Here is a 26,047-nt window from a genome sequence, read left to right on the forward strand (position 1 = left end):
GTGGAGACATGTTATGATTTTTGTATAGCAACTACTGCCATTGTTATGGCCTCGAAGCAGTGTGGGGTGGGAGGCCCCATCGTAAGATCGTAGTCTGTGCAAACACGAAAATACAAGACCTTTACATTAGATGACTATTCAATGCAGTATGTTCAGGTATGTCCGTGACTGTGCCAGCTGGACCACGTTTTTCTTGGGACTCTGCTATATTCTATACATTGCAGTTCAAAGGGGGATGGGACGGGTATTCGAAAATCTGTCAATCCCCACGGCAACGGTCTACAGTGGAGGGTTCTGGTGTACTTTACATGCAAAACACATATACACTTAATAACCTGCAGTCGCATGCACAATTGTAAGATATGTCAAGGCATGTCCTCTTGTTGAACCTTCAATGTTTTGTATTTAAAACATGGTCTGGAAGTGAGGAGTTTTGAGAAAAGGGTAGGGGACAGTGTGGAGAGCAAGCAAGGGTGAGGGAGCAAGAGAGGCACAAAAATCAGGAAGCAGAGTACAGGGAGACAGGAGATTAATTGTAAGGTGCAGATGGGGGTCATAGCAGCAGAGAAACTTAAGACAAGCAAATGAAGTGTAGAGAAAGAGACACATGAGGTGGGTGTGAGAGAAGAGAGGCGCTGGTTTCCTCCCAGCATATTGTGGACTGCACTACCTATGTTAGAAGCTGGATGTCATCTAACAAATTGCAGCTAAACCCCTCCAGAACAGTGGTGATCTTATTCGGCCCCAAGAAGATCTTGAGCAATCTGGTCAAGCTACCTCCCCCACCTCTCCGCACTTTCCTTTTCGACCTTCCTACATCATTCGCCCACCAGGTAAAGAACCTAGTTTGCACTTGGCAATCCTGCTTGGATCGTGACCGCCACGTAGGGGAAATAGTCAATTTATTTCCACCTCTGACTTATCCCAGAGGCTGACCAGTCCATAGTGTTCACTAATAAATGCCAAACTGGACTATTGAAATGCTATACTGACACGGATTCCGGGAAAGCAACTTGCATGACTACAAAGGGCACAACATGCTGCAGTGTGACTTTTGTTTCATGTGCCTAAATTCTCATCTCAGTTGTACCATCTGAAGGTCCTTCATTGGCTTCCAGTAATAGAAAATTATTTTTAAGATTCTTTGGCTTGTTTTTAAATGCCTGCATGGGCTCGCTGCTACCCATTTTATGCCAAGATTCCCACCCTATTGTCCAGCACGATCATTGCATTCCTCCGATCATCTTCTAGTAGTACCGACTCCCATTTTGTCCAGTTCGGATACAGCGCATCTCTGTTCTGAGCCCGCTGTTTATGGAATTCTTTCCCTACTGATCCCAGAACAGAGGACTTGTATCTGTCATTTCGAAAAAGTTTTCAAACTTATCTTTTCAATAATCATCGTACCCCCTTTTCCCACGGTATAATTTTCGTACTGTAGGACTGGCACCAAGATGCAGTTCAGTCTGCTCGGTTTCATCCCCATTGGAGGAGAATATGGGCTTGACAAAAGAAATGAAAAGGCAAGTGTGGAGAAAATGAGTAGACCATCAGGAGAAGTGGCATGACCAGCAAGACATTGTTATGTCCCTCCGTACGTCCTTGAGAGAGTCAGATAAGGCTAAGGCCTTTAGACCTCCATAGACTAACGAATGGACCCAGACAGTAGGGGTACCCAGGATGTATTTAACCAATCTATCCAAAATGTGGTGGCTGGATAATGGAGCCTGTGCTTAGGAGGAGGGAGCCCACTGTAAGGTTGAGGATAGAAGAGTCCAAGCTGTTTGCTCTCCCCATCCTTGCTGTAAATGCCCTGCTGACTGGGTTTAGAGATTGATTGTTGATCCTATGCTTTATTTCAGGTTGTACATTTTCCACTTTTGATTAAGGAATGATCTGGCATATTATTCAAACGCCTAATGGAGCTCATTTTAGGATGCATTCATAAGGGAAAGTACTTGACCTCAATATTCATTGTTAAGCACACAAATCACTGGAGTGCTGCAGCTGTGCGCTTTTATCAGCCATGAGTATTTTTGTACTATTCTTTAGCTCAATATCCACATTAGCCTAATATTTTACTACGGAAGCACCCATAGCACAGAACACCACAAAGAATATATAGATTAAATGTATGAATTCTGCTCTAATTCAAGTTTGAAAGATCTCAACCTTCACAAAAGTAAGAACAGGAGGAAAGATTGCTTATATCAATATCCAAACAGTAGCATGTTGTCTCGGGTTTCCGTATTCCTTTTGTTTTGGCCAATAACTTGGGAGCGCACCTCGGGGACCCAACACCACACCAGCCTTTTTGGTAGATGTAGGCTCTGGGTGCAGCAAGTTAGGGAGCACTGTAAAACGCTACGACGTCCATTCATTGACATGCATTGTTCAGATTTATTTATTTATTTATTTTTTTGCCAGTAAATTTTTTTCTCTAGAAAAAAGCCATCGGAAAATTTAGAAGGCTGTCGGGAAGGGTGCAAATAGGGTGTGGGGATTGGGAATAGCGTTAGATTAATAGGGGGGGGGTTGGGAGGTGCGAACCCCCCAAAAAGAAAAATATAATTGTGATGGGATTTTTCGACATAAGAATTGGGCAAAAAAACATCAAAAAAATGCAAGTCGATAAATGAACATGCAACCCTGTAAAACATGCATGTGTTGACTTATGAATGTTGACCGCAGTAAACAATTAACAATTCTGGCAAAATGTATTAATTGTGGAAGAAAACTAATCAGTGAGCATGTTAATTTGCACATATGGTGCACATACAATGCTGTTTAGCCATGATAAACATGTGCTTCCAGGAGAATCGGGAGGTCTGCATTTAAAAAAAAATATATAATAATTTCATACAATGACACTTAAGGGTCTGATTCACACAGAATTGCACTTCAGCAAATTAAGCAATGCTTTTGAGCATCTCGGATCTGCAGCAGTTACTTTGCTCCTGATTCACATAATCAAAAACTGGAGCAAAACTATCTATTCCTTGAGAATCAAAGATTTGCTCATGGGCATCTCAGATTTGCCCAAATTTAGACTTTGTGAATTAGGTTTAATGTTGCAGAAGCAGGTATAAAATGCTCACATGCATTGCCACATTTGCTTGAGCGTAATCTTTTTTTTATTCGTACCCAAAGTCAGTCACTAAGCACTTAGAAACTAGACGCACCAACAAAACAGTTAAAATGTAAACACCAGCCAATTTGGATGCACGAGGGGGTAGGAAGGCCAGGCTACAGTCAAATTCCAGAGAACAATGGTTAGCTCTCTCCACACCTTCTTATAAAATGAGACTACAGAGAATGAAATAATCTGAATGTCATTAGTAATGTCTGTTGTGTAAGGGTGCATATTTGTTAAACTGGTTAGAAATGTGCCCAATTTTGTCTTTCTAAAATGAATAGCTGATGTTAGCATTATTAGTGATGTGGAATATAGGGTGCCAGGGTGGATAACCATCTTCCTTGATGGAAAACTTGATTTTAATTCGATTCTTTGCAGCGCTGATGTGTCATTCCTTGCCTCATTGCTCATAGTACATCGGAGCTCAAGTGTGCGCAAGTGGTCTGTTGTGCTTGTGGGACCCCTTGTGCTGCTGATTCCTGATTTCATTCCTAGCTTGAACGGACTTGCTACGTGCTCTACAAAAAGCTGCTGTCCCTTTAATCAGAGCCCATGGGACTGCGTGACAAGGAAGAGGCGGACCAACAAAATAAAAACCACTTACTAATGCAGAGCGTGTATGGAAGTGTGCGCAAGTGGTCTGTGGTGGTCCGTGGCAGAGCCTTGAGGTGCAGAGGCAGAGAGGTGAGAGTATTTAGCCTTTTCTCCAACATGGGGTCTGGCATGGATTCACATGCTCATGAATATTCCCTGTCGTCAGGCTGGGAATCCTCGGTAAAGAAAAAAATCAATTTTTGTTTCTGAACTGTCTTTCTACTAATAACCAATCACTGGTCTCTGGGTTATACTGCCCCCAGCCAATGACTGCCCTCTACCTAAGCCCCTCCTCTGGCAGCTATCTTCAGATTTTTACCGCACGTTCAAGTGTTGGGAGTCCTTGTGCTATAGCTCTCGAGCTTTTACTGCGTTTTGCCTTTTTTCTAAGAGTTTCCTCTTATTTTTCGGTGAATTCGAGCCTCAAGCTCCACTGATTTTTCTTCCGATCAACGGGGACCCGTTTGGAATTTTTCTATGCCCCTCAAGGGTGAATTTTCATCAAGTTTCTCTTCTTGGAGGATTCCGTAAGAGCTTTGAGGCCTAACCCGCGTGGACATGGCCCAGGACAAAGGAGACACAACGCCTACTGGATGCAAGCTGTTTAGGAACTGCTCGGGATGTGGATTGCAGAATGTATTTAAGGAGGATGAGCACTCCCGGTGCTTCTAATGCCTTCATGCCAACAAATCGCATGGGGAGGAGCACTGTGCGTTCTGGAAGAACATGTCCGTCCGGACCATGAAGGACCGTCGTAAACGACTCGCTGACTGGCTGGAGGCGAAGAGCCCAGCAACAGGTAAGAAGAAGTCTGAGCGGTCTTTTAAGACCTTTGACGGCGCTCTGGCGACGGGAGCCCAACAAAGCAAAGCACTGCGAGTCCGTGGGCACCGGGAGCACCGTTGGTTCGGGCTCCTCGGCTGCCCGGCAGGGCGCGATGTACCCAACGCCATCAACCACGAGCCAACGCTCTGGCTCGGGGAAAAGGAAGTTGGAGAACCCGGGTAAGCTTCGGGAGAACCCCCGGTCGATCTCGACAGAGAAAGCCAAGGGGGGCGAGGCGGTGACCCTCCCCGTAAGGTGAGGGCCCCAGACGCAGGCAAGGCCGTGAGGGCCCGGATTCACCCTGCAAAGGCCTCGATTGAAGGAGTCGTCGAGGCGCTGGTGAAGCCTATTGAGGCTATGCCAGTGGAACCGACTCCTGGGCCTAGAGTTTCCTGACCACCCCGGAGGAAATCATCTTTTCAACCTATCGAAGACCCCCGTGAAACCCCGGGACAAGAAAGAGGGGGGGCACGGTAGCCATAACGGACATAGATACCACGTCCGAAGATGAGCTGGTTGGCTTTACAAAGATCCTGGACAAGAAGTTCGGTCCTACGGGAGGGATCCCGACGAGGCAGACGTAGAGAGCAACGGTGGAACCGACGAGGAGCCGCGGGCCATGGAGGATCCCACGCCCCAGCCATCGCTCCCGTCACAACCGATGCCTACGCCACAGGACAACACAAGAGCGATCTTGATGGCCATCCAGACCCTGTGTATGGAGATAAGGACGAGGTTGCCCTTACCCCCAGTGGACGATCCAGCGACGCCTGGACCGTCGGGGAGCACACCTAGCAAGTGTAGGCGAATCCATCCACCACCTCCTTTCCAGCCTTCACCTCCTTCCCATCCGCTGAGGGATGAGACGGGAACGGAGAAGGCGCCGACGGGGACGGACGACCAAGGTGGTGACGACGGGACGGATCACCCTTCACCCCCCTGCCCGGGCCTCCCCTCCCGACGAAATTGGCTCCTTTCACGCCATGATCGCCAGGGCATCAGAGCTGTTCCAGTTTTGTTCCGAAGAGCCGAAGGAGGGTTCCCTCTACCAACGACGGGAGGCCAAGAGGAAGACAGTCCTTTCAGTCCCGTTACTAGACGACATCTGGGGCGAGGGACTATCGCTGCTCAAGAACCCGTCCACGGCTCCTTCGAAGAGGGACCGGTATGAGAAGTAGTATCGGGTCCCAGATTCTGCCCGATGTGCCTTAGAGCTCAGCCGTCCCTGGATTCAGTGGTCTCTGCTGCAGCCAAGAAGAAATCGACAGGGGCAACGGCATCAACTTCCACTTCCCCATCGGACGGCAAGGGGAAGAAGCTGGATGCCACGGGATGACGAGTCAGCTTGTTGGCGGCGACGACCATCAAGGCGGCCAACGCACTCACAATCGTGGCAAGCTACGACAGGGATCTGTGGTTAAAGATCGCTCCCCTCCTGGATTTCCTGCCAGACGACAAGAGGGCGGAGGCCCTTGAAATCCTACAGGAAGGCGAGGTGGCGTCAGACCACATCATCACGATGGCCACGGACATCGCCGACACCGGTTTTTGCTTCCGTCAGGATGTTCAGACCAGTGTACTGGACATGCCCTTCGACAGGGAACAACCCTGGTCTGAATGTCCTGATGGAAGTCGGTGGCCGTCCTAGATGGCCAAGTGGCCCGCTCGTCATCGCAGGAGGCCTACAGAGGCTGCAGCAAGGCTGGAGGACATCGTCGTCATCGCCAAGGTGGCAAGACCTCAGCGAAGCAAGATTGAACCGGGCGTGATGTCGGGGCCCCCACTCGATCACCCCAGTGGGAGGCCAGCTGGCGAATTTTGTCAGCGTGTGGGAGTCCATCTCCGCTGACCGTTGGGTGTGGGATGCTCTGGCCAACGGACACACTCTGGAATTCCAAAGAAAGTGTCTCCGTCTACCACCCGAGGCCAGGAAGGAAAACCATGTGCCACAGCTACTTCTGGACGTTCGAGCAATGCTAAAAATGGGGACGATAGAAATCGTCCCGAAGGGGCTCCGGAGTATACTCACGGTACTTCCTCGTCCGAAAGAAGACCGGCGGTTGGCGACCCATCCTGGACTTTCGCCACCTCAACAAATACATCAAGTCCCAGAAGTTCCGAATGGTCACCCTTCAGCACGTGCTGGGACAGCTGGAGGAGGGTGACTTCCTGTCGTCGCTGGACTTGAAGGATGTTTACTTCCACATCCCCATACACAAAGGACATCGAAAGTTCCTATGGTTCGTGTTCCAAGGGCGACACTACCAATTCAAGGCCCTGCCCTTCGGGTTGAAGTCGGCGCCAAGGGTCTTCACCAAGTGGCTATGCGGCTGCGCCTGCAAGGGATCCACGTATATACCTATCTGGACAATTGGCTCATCTTAGCAAAGTCAAGAGAACTCGCGGTCGATCACACAGCAGATACCGTCCGCCTGCTCACGAACTGGGATTCTCAATCAACTTTGCAAAGTCACACTTGGTAACGTCGCAGAACGCCCTGTTCCTGGGAGCCAGACTCAACACAGTGGCACGGTTGGCTTCACCGTCGGAGGAGAGGACGAAGGGCATCCTGGGCAAGGTACAACGGCTGTTGACCATGGAAATGGCCAGGGTGAGGTCCATCAAGTCCCTGCTCGGCATGATGTCGCTGTGCATCTACCTTGTGCGTCTGTGCCGATTGCGGATGCGGCCACTACAGGAGTCCCTCGATGCCCGTTGGATGCAAGTGGCGGGCAGCTTTGAAGACAAGATCTCCCTCAACGAGACTTTCCGCCAAACGATCCAGTGGTGACAACCACGCACATCTAGCGGCGGCCATGGACTTCCAGCCCCCGGAACATCAGGAAACAGTGACAACGGACGCCTCCATGGAGGGATGGGGAGCGCACACCGGAGATCCCCACGCAAGAGGCCTTTGGCTCCCGGAGGAGAGGTCACTACACATCAACGTCCTGGAGCTCCGAGCCGTGTTCTGGGACCTCAGGTCTTTCCTCCCATCCCTCAAGGGCAAGGTGGTGAGGATCTTCACCGACAACATCACTACGATGTTCTACACCCGGAAGCAGGGGGGCACCATATCCCCAGCCCTATCCAAGAACGATAGGATCTGTGGCACTGGGCCGTGGCCCAGGGGATGTTCCTGGTACCCTTCCATCTGGCAGGAATAAAGAACACAATTGCTGACTCGCTCAGCAGGGAGCTGCGCTCTTGCCACGAGTGGGAGCTTCGGCAGGATCCACTGGATCTCCTGTTCCGACGATGGGGCAATCCCCAAATCGACCGATCGATTCGCGATGGCGATGAACACCAAGTGCCGGAGGTTCGCCAGCAGGTTTCCCCAGCCAGGGAGCATGGGCGACGCATTCTCATTCCCCTGGGACGGCATGTTCTTGTATGCATTCCCACCGTTTCCGTTGATGCTGCGACTCATCAGTCAACTCAGACGGTCCCGGTGCAGGATGATTCTCGTCGCACCGGCGTGGCTGAGGCAGATCTGGTTCCCGGACCTTCTGGACATGTCGGCGTCCCGTCCCCCCGCACCGCCCCCCCCCTGTCAAACTGCCGACGGACACGGATCTCCCCAGGGAACGAGACGCCATCCTACATCATGACCCGGGATCACTGAACCTGCTCCTGCAGCACTAGAGTTTGGAGGGTATGATATCCTGGCGGACTGCAAGGAGGTGTTTGCAAAGGCCAGGGCGTCCTCAGTGCTATGGACACAAGTGGAAGAGGTTCTCTGTCTGGTGCTGTGCACAGAAGATCAACCCTCTGTGGATTACAGCCCCTCAAGTATTGCGGTACTTGCTGTCGCTGGCCAAGGCGGGGCTGGCTCACACCTCCATCAAAATCCATCTGGCGGCTATCTCCTGCTACACCAGAACTCTGGGGCGGTCATCTCTATGGTCTCATCGCCTGGTGAAGGAGTTCATGAAAGGACTGTTCCGTTCGTTCCCGTCGGTGAAGGCTCCGGCCCTGGCATGGGAGCTCAACGTGGTGCTGACCAGGCTCATGGGTCCCCCATTCGAGCCCTTGCATTCAGAGCTCAACGTGGTGCTGACCAGGCTCATGGGTCCCCCATTCGAGCCCTTGCATTCAGCACTGCTGAAGTTCCTATTGTGGCAGACAGCGTTTCTTGTGGCCATCACCTCTACACGATGAGTGGGAGAGATCCAGGTCCTCTCCTGTAAACCTCCATACCTGACATTCCACGAGACAAGGGTAGTGCTGAGGACGCCCCCTCCTTCAAGGCCAAGGTGTCGTCGGACTTCCAACTCAACGAGCCCTTGGTGTTACCTGTTTTCTTCCCGTCGCCTTCATCGCTGGCTGAGAGGACTTTGCACTCACTGGATGCGGCTAGAGCGCTGAAGTTCTAAGTGGACCGCACAAAGAGTTTTCGGAGGACATCACAGCTGTTTGTGAAGTTTGGACCTGGGAACCAAGGGAAGGCCCTCTCGAAGACTTCCATTTCCAGATGGCTCTCCGGCTGCATCATGCACCGTCACCGGTTGGCAAACCGACCGCTGCCCGGCCGTCTGAGAGCCCATTCAACCAGAGCGATCGCTGCTACCACGGCGTTCTTGTCTGGTGTGCCCCTGCTGGACATCTGCAGGGCTGCTCTGTGGAGGTCGACGCACACCTTCAAGAGATTCTACTGCTTTCACCGGGATTCAAGGGGGCAGTCCAGAGTCGGCCAAGCAGTGCTGCGCAACCTGTTCGCTTGAAGGTGAGCCTGGTGAGGAGGTAAGAGTTGCTAAATGTTGAGTTGTTGAAATGCTTAATGTTGAGCCTTGCCACCTCCCGTGATTGTGCATGTATGTACTGCTATGTATTCTTGTATTCATGAGCATGTGAATCCATGCCAGACCCCCATGCTGGAGAAGCAACAAGTTACTTACCTGTAACTGTTGTTCTCCAGCATGGGTCTGGCATGGATTCACATGTGAACCCTTCCTCCAAACCCTCGGCAGCTCTTTTCTTGGTCCTACTGCCACTTTCCGTGCTACCACATCTGAAGATGGCTGCCAGAGGAGGGGCTTAGGTAGAGGGCTGTCATTGGCTGGGGCAGTATGACCCAGAGACCAGTGATTGGTTATTAGTAGAAAGACAGTCCAGAAACGAAACTGATTTTTTTCTTTACCGAGGATTCCCAGCCTGACGACTGGGAATATTCATGAGTATGTGAATCTATGCCAGACCCATGCTGGAGAGCAACAGTTACAGGTAAGTAACTTGTTCTTTCCCCGGCTTGGTTATCAGCGGAGGAGGGTCTCGCGTACCGTAGACATCTGCTGCAACACACGCTGACCTTTGTTTATGGTCTTATGTTTCCGTTTGCTGAGGTTTCACAGGCTGGCTCGGAAACGGCAAGGTCACTTCACTTCTTGTCACTGTGTTGGTATTCGCCGTCTTTCGCCTCCTCTTGAACTGCCGTGCTGAGTTAGCCCCCACGTCGTGCGTTTTTCCTTGCTCGTACTGTGCTCTGGTGCTCCAGCTTTTATCCCTGTAGGGAAGGGAAAGGGTCATCAGATGTGCGTGTTTCTCGTCTATTGCCTGAATTTGCCTGACCCTGGTCTTGGGACACGACAGGTAAACGGCCCTGGTGTTAGTCCGTTGTCTTTCGTGTTGTGTGAAAGTGTTTGTGGGGAAAAGGGGGGGGTGGAGTGGTACGTGGTAGGATGGGGAAAAGTTGTTGAAAGGAGGAGGGAGATACCACGTCTCGCCTGTCGGTGTCACACTCCCCAAGGAGCACCCCATCCAGGTGATCCTTCCTCACCGGTCCACCCCGAAAAAGTGGATCCAATAGCGATGGCTGTGTCCAGGCCACCTGGATGACAGATCCCTGGGGACTAGCTAAGGAGACACCTTCTGATTTCACACATAACAAAAAGAAAGCCATGAAACGGGGAAAGCAAGCAAAACGTTTTGTTGACTCAAGAATTAAAAAAAGGCACCCCAACAAAGGAATTCAGACAAAAAAGTAGGAATGGCTGAGCAGTCATGGCCAACTTTTAGTAGGGAGCAGGTAGAAATCAAGATACAGTACAACACATGATGGAAGGCCACACAAGGAGGAGGAGGAGTAGATGGCAGACCAAGAAAAACACAAGGAAGGGTGGCGGACTGGGGTGTGGAGGCGAATTAAAGAAAATGTGATGGCTGGTGAGAGCAAGTAATGGTGTGCAGTGAGTGTACATGCAAGGTTGTAGAGTGAGTGCATCAGGAAGTGTAGAGAGTGAATGGAAAGTGTTTTGGGTGGAGTGAAATTGTCAAGACGCCGTGCCATACGAGGATCCCTGGAAATCCAAGGTCTCCCTGTGGCACAGGTGCTTTGATAAAGCTCTCAGGGAAGAACTTGCCCTCACCCACCTCCATGAAGACTTCTCCCTTACGGTTCCTTCATCGGTCCGCCATCACAGGTGTGCAGTGGTGGACCCCGCCATACATAGCCACAGGAGCCTCTGCATCGCGGCACAACAGCAAAGTTCCTCTTTTGAGGATATGCCTACGTTAGGGAGGAATGAGGCCCAGCTCTACTCTCGCCAACAGAGAGAGCCACTGAAACAAACTAGGGTTTTCTGGATGGCCAGGATTGATACTCTGGCAGGAATTCCCAGTCAAAATAGGCAACAGAGGCAAGAGAGCAACAACGAAGAGTCAGGACACATACAGACAGTATCTGCCCCTACATCCAGCCCTACAGATAAGGAGTGTATCGGCCACTTTCACTCCCTAAAAATAGGCAAATCCTGTGGGAAAAATAAATAGGTAGTAAAAATACTCCCAACATAAGGACACATATAACCTTATACCCCTGCTTTTACCTACACAGCTCCATGGATATGTTTGGACCAGTAATGCACCTTGTACCACAGGAATAAACTATTATAACTGCCTGATCAGAAGAAGTAAAAATGTATCTTTTAATGTGCATGAATAAATGGGGGCAAAGAAATATTACAAAAACATTTCCGTTTTCCATTTTACTTGCCTATAAAATACTCTCATTGGGAATTGGACTGCCTTTTTTACTACCTAAAACATAATTTTACTCCCAACTTTAAAAAATAGGGAGTAAAATACTTACACTTCCAAAGCTTATCTGCAGAACTGGGGGTGAGAACGAGATATTGCCTGAAATCTTTCCTAGGGCACCTTTCATTACTATCAGCAATGTGTTTTTACTCCATGTAGCCCTGAAACCAGAACATTAATAATCAATGTATAGGACCCTCCCTCAGGTGAGCACTCAGTCAATATAAAAGTCAGTTGGGGAAGCCATTCTAGCATGGTATAAGGACTTCCCGATGGTCACATATTGCTGGCTGGTGACCTTAATGTAAAGGACTTGCATTTTAACACTGATTGGGGAGGGAGGGATCTAGGGATTGCTCTTGGAGGTTGCTAATCAATAGTAACAAGGTAAAGTTTTGGCCTTTTCAGGATTTAAATGTTGACCGTGATATTGTAACACATAATTGGAAAAATGGATCACTTAAATCGCATATAGATTGTTTGTGTGGATGTGACAGCGTTGGAAGAGTGTAGTAAGGTCACTATTAATTCGAAGGAATCAAGTGATTATGCACCATTGAGCTGGGTTATCAAGATAAAGGCTCAGAGAACCGTGTGTTGGCGTAACCTTGGTAACGCTGTTCATCAACAGGGTGCACGCATTACATGGTCACGCTCAAAGATCAATGCAGTGAACAACTTCCTTGCTCTACATCACAACCCGGTTGAAATGGATGACGTAGGAAGGGTGGTCTATGGAGGAATTAAATTAAACCTTAATCTGGGATCAGGGCAAAAACAGTCCATTATCTCACAGAAATTACCACAATGCATTAGTTCAGCAGATTCACATTTGCACAGGTAGTATCATACAAGCAGTTTACAGGCATGTTATATTGAAGAGCATTTACACTGTTCCGTTTTCACTATTGTTCGTATCATCCTGTTGCTCAGGTATTGGCAGAATCCCCCTACCCCCCATATATCCCTTGGTTTCATGGTGCGGGGATGTAAGCTGGAGTATACTTCCTCCCGGTTATTCGCCCACACCATGTCATTTATCCATTCGTGAAGTGTTGGGGGGGTGCCACGCTCTTCCACCTCATTAATATGGCACGTTTGGCCAGTAGGAGTCCAATGTTAATAAGCTTGCGCTTTGCTACGTTAATTTTGAGTACACAGCCCAATGTGCATATTAGTCGCTCCCATTCCACTGACTGCTCCACCATAGCCACAAGTGCCTTGCAGACCCCACCCTAGTATTCAAAGAGCTTCCTACAGGACCATAACATGTGTATCAGGTCGGTGTCTTTACTTCTGCACCTAGGGATTTTCACTGTGGCTGTTGCATACATTCTTTTCAAGCGGGCTGGGGTGAGTTTAGTGTTTTTAAAGTGGATTAGCCAAACCTGGATTTAAGCAATACCTATTTCGTGATGCCGCACAGTTGTAACCAGTGTGAATCCGTAGGTCTCTCTCCCAGTCTCCCCTAACATCAGTCACCTGCGCCCCTCTTGGTTCCAACACCATTCTATACAATGCTGAGGCAGTTTTCTTGATCATCCCATTGGAAGTTGTGTAATTGCGGCAAGGATGTGACTTCGGTTCTTGAGGGAATCCCTCCCATACTACTGCAATTGCCGGTCGGAGTCTAAGATATTGCAGCTTCAGCAGTGGGGTATCCCCAAACTCAACTTTGATGTCCTCCCAGGGTCTAAACAGGCCATTGTGATAGAGGTCTCCAAACTGTAACACCCACCTCCCGCCAATGTGTGGATAGTGCTGTTTGCTGACGGGGCCAAGTAGGGCGCATTCCAGATTGGAAGTTGGAGACTGTATGTCATGTACGGGCGTACGTTTACCTCCAAAACACGGTGCCGTAGCCCTTTAAGAGCTCTACAGCCAGGTGCCTGGAAGTTGGCATGGCAACGCTGGCGTGCTCTCTATCCCTCCTACAACTGATGCCGAGCAACGCACCGCATTGTCACGTGACTTGCCCCTTTTTAAGCACCTCCCTTTTTCTGCCGAGTGCTTCTTATTATACATTAGTGGCGTTACGAACTTTGTATTGGGATATCTTTGTACTTTATTTCCTGTTGTTCAGTTTCCTTCCTTTCCCCCTTCCCCGCTTACTCATAGACCTCCTGGCTCCTCGACCCGGACCGCTGCTTGGAACTGCTAGTGGAACGTTTTATGCCTCGTTTTGCCTTGACTACTGTTTTGATCTCGGACCGCAATCGGATTCCTTTTGCCTTCTCCCTTTGAACTACGTTACCTTGGCGGCTTCCAGACAACGTCTGCTTGCTGCACCTCTTTGAACTACCTTGGCAACTTCCGGACTCTGCCTGCTGCACCACTCAGCATTTTGCTCCGTTGAACTGCTTCTGGATTTCTCCTTTGGAATCGTGTGCCTCTCTGTTGGCTATTAGGACTCGTTGAACTTGGGACTTCATTGCTGGTTCAGTACACGGACTAGAGACTTCCAGTGTGTTCTAAGGTGTCCTCGTGCCGTCGGTTTAGGTTGCTGGATTAAGCGTCCTCGTGCCGTCGGGACAGGTTGTTGGACGTCTCTCCTTCAGTGGATTTGCATTGGACCTTCCCACTTCCTGCTGCAGGGATTCACTGTCAAAGAAAAAGAAACAACGGTAAGCCATTACTAGTTTCTTGGGTAATTGCATTTAAGAGGGGGAGGAGGAGTCCGTGATCACTCTAGAATAACCAAGCTGTAGGGTACACATCCTTGTGACTACCCCTTGTTTTCTATTGGGCATTTGGCTCTGTTCGGATCTAGAAGCTGGATGTACATTGCTCTTGTGGTGCTTTAATCAAAACCGCTTCACTTGCAGGTCCAGCGCCTACATCATTAGTGTGTCTATCCGGTATCCCGCCCATATCTTCTCCTCTGGTATCCGGCATCGCTGTATCTTGGCATCGCGGCACCTGGGATTCCTTTGGCATCCCTTCTTTTCTCTGATTGACTGCTCTGGTTCCTTGTTTTCTACAAACCAGAGGAGTAAATCGGGAAGAACTATTCTTCGGCTACACTACGTGGGCACTCTGAAATCTGACACTGTACATGACAACATTTCGGGATTGCTGTGTTAATCTTGCCCATGCTTGCTGCGTGGCCAGTTTCGGGTCCAGTTGGTTGTAGTTTCACCTCTTCCCAGCGGCTACCCCGTGCAGCAATGCGGCCCTTGTCTTCCCCCGTGTTTACAGAGCCACGTAGGAGGCTCTCAGTGGATCTCTCACCCAGTTAGCAGCATAGTATGCATGGGCGGACAGGTAATATGCCTCGAAGTCAGGAGTCTCAAGGACCCCTCCGCCCCGCTCATAAGGTTGCGTGAAGCGTTGCCAACTGGCCCTCACATTGCCCTTCCATACAATGGCAGAGCAGGCACCAGTTATTTTCTCAAAGAAGTCTCTACCCGGCCAGAGTGGTATTGTGCTGAAGAGGTAAAAGTTTGGTCAATATTATCATTTTGACTAGTGCCAACCGACCCATTAGTGAAATGGGTAGGTGGTTCCAGCAATCGAGTTTGGTGCATACCACCATGGCTAATGCATCATAGTTGAGTGCACGGACAACCTGGCAGTACGTGCCATTATCACCCCTAAATATCTAACCTGTTGGGGTAGCCAGTGAAGTCTTTGTAGGTCTCTTGGTGGGCTTGCGCCATCCATTTGCGGGAACATCTGACTTATTAATATTCAGTCGTAGACTGGCGAATTTCCCGAACTCCTGGACTGCTTCTAACACCCTGTGGAGATATTTCTCAGGGCTCGGCACCAACAGCATAATATCGTCCGCATATAGCGTGATCCACTCTATAAGCCCGATTTCATGAGGATGCGACACACGAGAGGGATACCCGCTCTCGTGTGTCGCATCCTCATGAAATCGGCCAGGGGTTCAATTACAACACAGTACATTATTTGATGCAGCGATTCAACATAGGAAACTGATCCGCCGGATTCAGAGGGCTGAAATTGGAAGCAACACCTGCATACCTGCGAGTGGGAAAATAATCCAACACCTGAACCTGTAGACTGGGTACAAGAATTTGCTTCGTCAACATAGGCACTCGGCTAACAATGCTAACTGGTTATACCCATTGGCTTACTTAAATCAAATGACAACCATACATTTTAGGCCCGATAGAATTAATTCCTCGTCCCTTCCACGGCAAAGGAACTGAATCTCATTACTGAAAAGGTGTGGTGTGATTTTGTTGGTGAATTGTATTACGATCTTTCATCCAAAATATTAGTAAGTAAAGAATTATGTGGCCACAGCAAGGAAACATCTTTGGGTTTTGATAAAGAAGAACTGGTGAGCATTATTAAAGGGTTAAACCCGTCTTGTGCCCCTGGGTTGTGCAGTATTTCTAATACCATTTTAAAATTAAAGCCTCGGGGCTGGTTATACAACCTCTTTACGGTGGTGGAAAGAACAGCTATGATGCCAGAGAGTTGGTTAAAATCTGTCTGGCTCCCGGTCTTTAAAAAGGGTGACAGGCTGGACCCTGCCAATTATAGGGTACTTACGTTAATGGACACCTTGCAAACATTTTTTCCCACAGTGCTTCTTAAGAAACTGACTTGCTGGGCCCAGGAAACTAAATTTTGCGCCTCTTCCAGGCGGGTTTTAGGTAAAATTACTCACACTTAACAATGTATGTGCTATGCAGTATCTAATGGCGGAAGTGGACCTTGGACAGAAGATGTATTGTTGTTTCATTGACTGCAGAAAAGCCTTTGATTTAGTATCAAGGGCATTGCTTTGGGACAAGCTTGAAAATTGGGGGATAGTCCCACAGCTGCTCTTTATCATAAAAGCCCTTTATACGAACACTTCAGTCTCAGTACGGTTGTCCTCCTCGGACAAATTCTCAAATTACAGATTGTCTAATAGTGTCCTGAAACAGGGCTGTGCATTGGCCCCCATGCTTTATAATCTGTGTGGCGGACCTGGAGGGTCACCTTAAAGCTGTTAGAAATGTCCCAGCGAAAATTAATGGAAGGCAGGTTTCTTGGTTGGCCTTTGCAGATGATACCTTGCTATTGGACAAAAAACTGATAGGCCTCCAATGATCGATCGCAACCCTCCTCGCCTACGCACAAAATAATTTCATGATCATAAATATATCTAAAACTGAAGAATTGTGCTTGGGTGACCCAAACGTACATAAACGGAAACAGCGATTTAGTTGGAAGGCTCCGGACGTGGTAAACCAATCAACAAAGGGTTACACCTACCTGGGCTTCACAATTTGTAACAAACCCTCAAACACTTATTTTGGGGAGGTCATACTCCCGAAGGTTTTGAAAAAATGGGCAGTTATGAAACATTATAGAGCCAGGAAAGGGGGATACAACATTGTGGCAATGTTGGAGATTTATAAAGTCAGTATTGTCCCAGGACTGCTATATGGCATGCTGGTATTAAAGAATAACCAGATACAGTGGCTTAGGACTGCAGAGGAACACATTCTGCACTTATTTATTAACTTGCCACAATCCGTCCCTGTGGAAGCTTTGCGAATGGAGTCTGGCTTGGCCTCTTTAACGGCGCAATGGCTAGTCCAGAGAACGTTGCTGTACCTGAAATTGAGAATCTACCTGGAGTACCAAAATTAACTAATGGCACTTATGGGGAAAGGATATGTGGAGGGCACAAATTAAGAATTATGGTCAACTGCTACGAATTTTCTTGCCGCACTTGATCTAACCAATGAGCCCCTATTCTACTCTACTAGCACTGAGTGGTTGATAAAAAGGAAGTTTATGGAATGGGATATTGTAAACAACATTGAAAAGTTGGCAGAAAAGAAATGGTGTACGTCCTTTGCCTCACAAGGTTTCAGGCTGAACACCCCTCAGGCTCATTTGATAAAACTTTGCTCCTCTGGTCTTAAGCATTTTGTATTGTATTTAAGATTAAACATTCTCCTTACTGGAGAATATTGGGGTGCAATGTGCGGGATAGCCCTTGAAAGGCAGACTTGCCATTTTTTTAAGGAAGCAGTGGAAACAAGTCTTTTAACGAGCTGTCTGGCTCTTTTGCTGCACTACTTTAAGGGCTGTAGCGCTATGGTAAACCGCATATACCATATATGTTTAGGTCAATTTTGGAGCACACTATATGTGGCTGAATCGGTGGTATGACCTCAGCAGATTACTCTATCTGGAACATGATTTTTCTGAAACGAACACGGTTTGGGTTGAAGAACCTTTACTGAGGCCTTAGCAATTTCTATTGATTAGGGTTTGGAATAGTAGCCTGTGTTATCCATTCAAACGGTGCTAATATGTTTACACCCTGACATTTGAAGGTAAGTTCTAAGATGAATTAGGATGTTTTGATACCTATGAATTGTAAAAATGTATTATTAAATTTTATTGGTGTAATGTGATTTTAATTATTATATGTAATGATGTTATTTGTTTATTCTTGTGTATTGCTTAAGGCTTGTTCAACAGCCAAATGCAAAAACAAAACCAAACAAGGGAGCTCATTAGGTCTCCATCGAGTTTACTGGATATCTTGTTTTCGTCAAGTTTGAAATATTGCAATAATCAAAGGATGAAAATAATTCACGGTCTGTTGTAAAATTTGTTCATGTCCTTTGGTTATTTTTTAGGGTTATGAAGACTGGTTACGGCATAAAGCAGACAATGCAATGAATGAGTATCCAGTGCATGTTATTCAGCACGGCAAATTAGTTAGAAAGCAAAGCAGGAAATTACGGGTAAGCCAGTGTGGTGTTTATATTTTAATTGCCGTAGGTGCATATAAGCTATACATAAGGAAACGGAATGATCACTAATCGTACGTATCGCCAGATCATAATGAAGATGGGATAAGTAGGAGCTCAAAGTAGATCCTGGGTATCTGGCATCACCTAGTAGAATGAGATCTTTTTGGGAAAGAGGAGTTAGTACACAGCATGCCAGAAATCTAACTTCCACATGAGCTAGAAACTGGGGCTTTTTCTCTGGTACATATTGCCCATTATGCTTTAGATCTTTTCTTTATTGCCTTTATGTTCCTCAATACCCCGTTTCCAAACTGAGTTACTGTCCCATAGGTATGTTATGTTAAAGGATATTTATACTACGCACTGCCACCACCGGAGTGGTCCCCTGGCGCTCTAGTGGATCTGAAAAGCAAGAAGGGTAGGGTAAGTTAGTAGGACTGAGCGGGAGAACGAGCAAGAGAGCTGTGATGTGCTGTTGGGAGCAGGTATTTTTCAGTTGATAGCTGTCGTGTGCTGTTGTGCAAGGCTGTGTTTGTTTTGTTGTGCAGTGTAGTGCGTGCAGTTTTGTTGGTATGGCACAAGCTAGCCTGTGGCGGCAAAGCTGGCTCCTAAAAACGTGCTGGTTTGAGAACCAGCTAAATAGCGCCTGGCAATTTCAAAACCTGATACTGGCGTATGTGGGCTTTGAGACTCTTCCTGGACGCTCATTCATTGGCATTGGTCCAAAAAGTATTTTGCACAAAGTGCCTTGTTCATTATATGTTGCGCAAACATTGCCATTGTGCCAAGCCCTGCTATATTAATGGCCATTGCTAGTGCAAACATTTCCATAAAATATTTGGTTGCATAGATATTTTGATAGAATACTATGGCATGTGAACACTGTATTTATGTGGTCACTGAAATATATGCAAACATGTTCTGCTGTGCCCAATCTCAAAGCAGTTTACATCTCACTTGCGGCAATACACTTGCATTTTTATGTTTTTCAAAACAAATTCAGTTTTTCTGCTACCCCATTTCTCTTCTTGTGGACTTTGTTTGTATAATTCTAAGAGTTCCTCTCTAGCAACCTCTGCCATTTTGGCGGCTTCATTGTGTGTTGCTCTGCAAGAAAAAGAGAGGAAGGAGTTGTTAGTAGATAGCAGGCAGCAAAGCCAGAGCAGACGCGAGGTTAAGGGGGCGGGGACACACAGGTTTTAAGAGCTACTGTATTTGAGTGCCCCAGCTGTAATTTAATGTCTCAAAGTCTTTTAAGCAGGATTTCGTGGCTGATGGTGTTCAATGCCGCGGATATAGCTAGAGGATCAGTACAAATAGTGAGTTTGTGTCGGCTTGTTTTTCTTTTCTTTTTTTTTTGTCATGTCTCATTTGAACCAGTGTCGATTCGGCTCCCCGCATTGGCCTGAATGAGATTGTTGATTTCAATTGACCCAAGAGTGGTTTATGCACTTTTGTCTTCTTTCTGCTGTAAAAATGTGTGCTTGAGATGGGACAGTAGTTTTGATGGAATCAATAGTAATATTTTTTTAGTATAGGAAGATGGCACTGTGTTTTCTAGATGAACTGAGGAGGCATTGCAATGTAGGGGTTGAGTCTGAGATTTTGGATTACAGTTTTGTAGATGTTGGTGGTATCGGACCCTGGTGTTCCAGGCAGCCAATGAGCTATTGGTGGCAGTGATAGCCCGATCACTACTGATTGGGCTCCTTGGTTTCACCAATCTGATGCTGGATGTGGCGGGCATGCTCTTTTTATTGACACAGAGATGTATTGTTAGGCCTGGATGAGGGGGGGGGGCCCAGCCCAGTAGTTTGAAATGGCTTGAACATGTAGCAGATTTTCATGACCAGAGTTGGCCCTTAGTAAGACCTTTATTTTTTTCTTCTGAACCAAAGGATATTTGGATCCTGTACCCAAATTACATTACACTGCAGGTGTTTGCTCTGAGATTGTGGGGGGGAGGGCTTGAATCTAGACTGTCTCTTGACATCCCTGATATGTGCACACGATCACTGTTCCTTTCACACATGTTGATTCCTAGCCTAGGAACAAAAGTGTGTTTTGTGTTTGAATAATGTTTTGCAGTAACTGTGCAACACCAGACTACTGGTTGCATGTATTCTTTATTGAATTAACAACTTGCACAATGTTATTTCCCTTTACGTTAATCTGTATTGCTTATGTTTAATCAATAGACCAATTTAAAAGAAGGCATATTGATGAAACAGTTTGTCAAGTGGCCTGGATCCGTTGACTTTGTCTGGTTGGTGGCCACCCTTCTTTTAATCTGTTAGCGATGGCTAGGGTGTTACACTTGTACCTTCAAATATTAAAAGAACACAGAGTAACAAAACAAAACATAGTCATAGTCTTGAGCTAGATTAAGCAAATTCCTCTTTTTAAGATGGAGCTAACAAGCTTATGCGATCTCTTTTCTGAGGACAGTTAGTGTGCTTTTTTGCTTTTAAAGTTTGTTGATGGTGTGAGTTGTTTATGTAATGCTGCTTTGTACATGCTTTATAAATCTCATTCAGGGTGCCCTTCCAGGGGATAGGCAGAGAAGAGAAAATATGGGTTTTCCTGAGCAAGATCACCCATGAACATTTGCGGATCCTGTAAGGAACCTTTTAGAATGCTAATTAGTCTTGGTCATTGATTCAAATGCATCCACTAGGTTCATAACCACCCCTGAAACATAGTCACAGTACTGTATGGTAGCTAGCAGAGCATAGAAAAAAGACATGTGTTGTATAGGATATGGAAAATAGGACTGTACATTATGGCTGTTAATCTTACTGAGTAAAAAGGACAAAGTTCACAGGAGAAGGATTCATTGAAGTGGCCTAGTGGATTGATTGCTTGGTTTCTGGTATTCTGTGACAGAAGAGCCAGTTGAGGAAGCAAAAGGCAGAAACAAGGTAGGTTTTAATCAAAGAACAGGGTTTCATTCTGACTGACATAAAAGCAATCTACCAGTCATAAATCATAAAGAAAAGTCTCTTACATCAGTCACAGCAAGGAGGTCTCTCCGCCACCATGCTTGAATGTCCAACCAATAATATGGGTTCCTAAACACTATGGGGTGGAGTATGATATGCGGCCTTCTGCGGCCTGGGAGTACCAGGTTTGGACAAGTCTAAACATATCTCCCAGGAAGTCAAGACACTGGGGGTGAGTCTTTTCACCACTGACCATAGTCTAGGGATTTGGCTGGGATGCTCTCTGACGATTACCTCCCTGTTCTAGGCCCGTGGTCCCAGGGATTCCTCCTTGCTGACAACCCATATCATAAGCTCTGTGACCCCCGTGAGCATGCACAGCTAGCTTGTACCTTTTCCTGCCGCCTCTAGATTCTTCTCTGGACTGTCCTGGTATGCCGGAAATTCCCTACGTTCTCTCCACAAGGGGTTCCCTCTCTCTGCTAAAGTAGCTGCATCTCCCCTTCTAGCTCTGTTCTCTCTGCCAATGATGTTAAGGGTTCTAACAGCCTTCTCCCTTCTTGACTGCTTTAGTCCTGATGGCTCTTCTCCTCCAAGCCCAGCCCTTCTTTCTTTCTCCACATGGTACTCAATACACTTCCAACTTCTTCCAGACTCTCCTTCCAACCACGTATTCTCTCCCGTTGACATGCCGCCTTGAGCCCACGTCCAACTCGCTCTAGCACACAACACACACTCCTCCGCCACTCTCCCTGCAACCACTGCCTCTCTCCTTCTGTGCTCCTCAGTACCTCTCACCACTTTTCACCAAATTCCTTCCTCAAACTCTTTTTAGAACTTCCACATGCTGCCAGACTGAACCTGCAGCCCTTTTTTTTAGTAGTGTCTACCCTCCCCTTGGGTGAGGCTCAAGAATATGTCAACACCAGTGGGCTGGGCTGTTATGTGATGGGGCCACGTGTTGGTGATCATGTAGCTTGGATAGGGGTTGGGCCAAGTTTGAATGAAGGCCTGCTGCCTACTTGAATTTTAGAAAGGCAGTTGACATGTGTGATGCTTCTCTCCATCCCACTCTGCTACCACTGCCTGCCTTAGTCTGGATCCCTCTGTTCCCTCAGCGTGTGAATCTGGAGTAAGGAAATCCTTGCGGTAAACTTTTAAGTTACCTTTTGGTTGTGGAGAACTTTTAATTTGGTAATCCCTGTGATGCTAGCAAGGCCAGAAGAATGTTGGTAAATGGTTTTCTTCTCTCCTTGTGAGACAGTTCTCAAGTATTCCAGTACGAGTCTGTCTGCAGGACTTTGCAGGATTTTCAAAGCTAGTCATAAGAAAAGTTTCCTGCAACATCGGTGCCGAGGGAAAGGAAATATTTCTTAACTAGTCAAGAACGTTGAAATGTTGTTCCCTTAAAGGAAGAGGCTTTATATGCTATGCTCAATGTTTGGGTCTGGTTTGGGAGGTGAAAACGCTTTCCGACAGTGTCTGCCTTTTGAGAACAAGTGTCTGAGAGGTTTTGGTCTCCCCCTCGCCTCATAGTGGTCACTAGCGCAGCTTGGGGTGTAAATGCTCCTGTGACTGCCTCCTGTCTACGTGTGGGTACTAAGTAAGCGTGTTCTTGGGATCATCCTATACATCCTCCATGCCTATCATCCACCAGCTCTGGGTGGCACTCAGCCCCTTTGGACCATCCAACTGTTGGTCCTCAAGTTAACGCTGGCGACTTAGTTACAATACTAACAGATTTCAATCCAAGATGGATTATGGAGGAAGGGGAGAAGGGTCTGTAAGAAGAGGAGTGTTGGTAATAGATAAGTGGACGGAGGGAGAAAAAGCCTGCGTTGCACTTTAAAGATGTTTACTTTATATAGCACTATTATTTTTGTAGTACCATTATCTCAAAGGCATTTTGAATCTAGTTATGAAGTCATCCTCACCAAATACTATAGCCCCTACCATAGTACTTTGTACTTTGCTCTGTTGTATTATGTTATGGTGTTTCCCAGTACTTTTGTATCCACAATTGACCTGCAATGTCAGATGCCATACTCTGATATGATTACATGCTGCTTCCACCAAACTAAGACATTATTCTTGTCCTCCGTTTTGACTTCGTTATTGGATCTATAGACATCCAGTCTGATATGATCTTGTACGTGGCCAGAGTCCACAGCATACATTCAGGTTTTGTTTTCCTGAGATTATATGTTTTGGAAGGTTTTGCCTGAAATAAACATTTCATGGAGCTCAACTCTCTTGCCAGCTGTTTTGTGCTTGTCCAATCCAGGAAGTAAAATCTTATTTGTATGGTTTAAATTGCCTTTTTGATGTCTTAGGTTGGTGATATTGTGATGGTTAAAGAAGATGAAACGTTTCCCTGTGATTTAATACTTCTCTCATCAAGCAGACCAGACGGAACATGTTTTGTTACCACAGCCAGTTTGGATGGGGAGTCCAGCCATAAGGTAATCTAATATTCTCTCGGAATCCATGTTATTGACAGCAAGAATTAAGTAAATGGAACTGTACTGCACTCTATGCCAATGCTGATACGAAACTGATTTGACAGTTCCCCAGAAAGCGCAACGTGTAAACTGTGGATGTGGTTGGAAATGAGTCGGTGAATCACTGAAAGGATTGTATTGGAACACTCAGCAGAATGAATGATACATATACAACAGATATGGTAGGGACTATAATGTTCACAATAAATGTAGAGATGTGTACCGGGGTGCAAAATTTGCACTGACCACTGGTTAGTGATATTTGACCCTTAGTAAGTTAGAAATGGCGTGCTCTGTGTATGCATATAATGGAGGTGGCAAGTGGCTTTTTTTAGGGATGACTAGTAGCTTGCGACTTGAATTAGTGTCCCCTTTCCAACAGCCAGCATGGCTACAGGGACATGCTTATGACACATGCACGCTATGCAGATACTGGCATAACTAAAACATGAGACGCCTCTAGGAAGAACATCCGAAAATGCTTGCTAGAAATATGTTAAGAAAAAATATAGCGAAAATATAAATTTGTGGGCTTACAAATGAATAACAGTATTTGTGTGGGTAAAAAATGTATCAACCAAGTTTCTCAACGAACGTGTTCAGAAAGGTCTCCAAAGATGACAAATGTGTAGACCGCTGAGCTCACCTTTATTTCTTGCTGGGCACAACCATGACGGAGCATGTTATCTTTGCATTCTACCCTGGGGTCATCCATTCTTTCTGCTCAGTAATTCTATGGCAGAAGCTGCACTCCTACTCACATAGGTCGTGTGACGTTAGGATTTTAAATCATGTTTTGTTTGCATACATTTACTTATTCATTGAGAAACAGTCGCACAACTCTGAAGCATTTTAAAACTTTTTTCTGTCATGCACCACTATATCAGATGTATGTGATAAAACATTTCTTGTGAGTTGACCATAAAACATGGCTTTGAAAACACATTATATAGCTGGAGCTGTAGGTTTGTTCGTTTTTCACCTTGCTTGGTTTTAATTCTGAAGACCAATATTACATACAAATGTCTGCACTACGGGCTAGTCTGTGATTCGTTTTTTCTAGATTGACTGATTTTGGGTGGGAAGTATGGACGTATCGCAAAGGACATCCTGAGTGCCAGTGGTAAAAAGTTGCTAACTATTTTCCAATTTGTTTTATGCCCAGTATTCCAGCGCTGGGTGGCGAAGGGTTCTTTAGCTTCCCTTACCTCTTCCTCACCACCCCTCGCTCTATCCAAGTGCTTGGCTGTGTTTTTTAAGACACCCATCCAACCTGGCAAGTTTCAGATGCCCAGTGGTGAGCCCACACTAACCCCTCCAAACAAGGCCCAAAACAAAGGCAGCTTTTTGCCCATCTTATTTTGGGTGGTGTTTGCATGCAGCATTTTCTGATAATTGAAGCACATACCAGTTGGTTTTCTCTGCCTGCAGTGTATTTAGATCAGTGGAGTATCACTGACTTACACAGAGTGATATATAATGGTTGGTATACACCCACCAGGGATAACCTAATTACTGTCTTGCAGTAACTGATCATCCCCATTTAATGAGGTGCAAACGAGTTGTAATTTGTATTGTGTTGTAGTTTGTTGTTTTTACCCACAGCAGTCAACAGCTTTGGAATTCCCCATAATAGCAAAGCATGGCTCTAAATTAATAAAGGGTAAGCAGGACCTAAAAGCAGCTCCAGTGTATTGTGAGAAACCTGAAGGTGTCTCCCCAGCTAGTCCTCTGGGATCCGTCATCCAGGTGGCCAGGACACGGCCATCACTTTTCGATCCAGTTCCTGGGGGTGGGCCAGTGCGGAAGGATCACCTGGGTGAGGGGTCTTCGGTGAGTGGGACACTGGATGGCGAGACACAGTATCTCCTTCCATGTAACACCTTACCCCATCCTACCAGGTAAGATACTTAGGAACTAAACCCCCAGCCCCCGTTTCCCAACACAAACACTTTCTTACTGACAGCTCACTAAAAGTGAAAATGGACTAACACACGAGCCATATACCTGACATGTCCCAATACAATGGTCTGGCAATTACTGACCATTACACACACCTGACTTCCGTTACACTTCCCTGCACAGATAAAAGGCAGTACACAAGAGCACACTCAACGAGGCAAAGCACACAAGGAAGCAGCAGTTCCAAGATGGCAGTTTAATACAAGGTGAAAGATGGTAAAACTGAAGGGGATCGCAAGGAGGGAAGTGGCCTTGAACCTTTTTCGCTGAGAGACTGCTACTTTCATGAACCTTCGAGAAGAGAAAGCGTAA

General features: G+C 46.7%; 1 protein-coding gene across 7 annotated transcripts in view; it reads left to right on the forward strand.

Moving 5' to 3' along the window:
- Nucleotides 1-26,047, forward strand: part of ATP11A (ATPase phospholipid transporting 11A) — a 2,308,865-nt gene that overhangs the window by 803,707 nt on the left and 1,479,111 nt on the right. For all 7 annotated transcript variants that reach the window (XM_069636989.1, XM_069636990.1, XM_069636983.1 and 4 more), the window contains exons 5-6: nt 18,214-18,321; nt 23,606-23,734. In XM_069636989.1, coding sequence (XP_069493090.1) covers nt 18,214-18,321; nt 23,606-23,734 — 237 coding nt within the window. The remainder of the gene's footprint in view (nt 1-18,213; nt 18,322-23,605; nt 23,735-26,047) is intronic.

The sequence above is a fragment of the Ambystoma mexicanum genome, chromosome 7p (assembly GCF_040938575.1).
Source record: "Ambystoma mexicanum isolate Mex_15411 chromosome 7p, UKY_AmexF1_1, whole genome shotgun sequence".
Classification (NCBI taxonomy): domain Eukaryota; kingdom Metazoa; phylum Chordata; class Amphibia; order Caudata; family Ambystomatidae; genus Ambystoma; species Ambystoma mexicanum.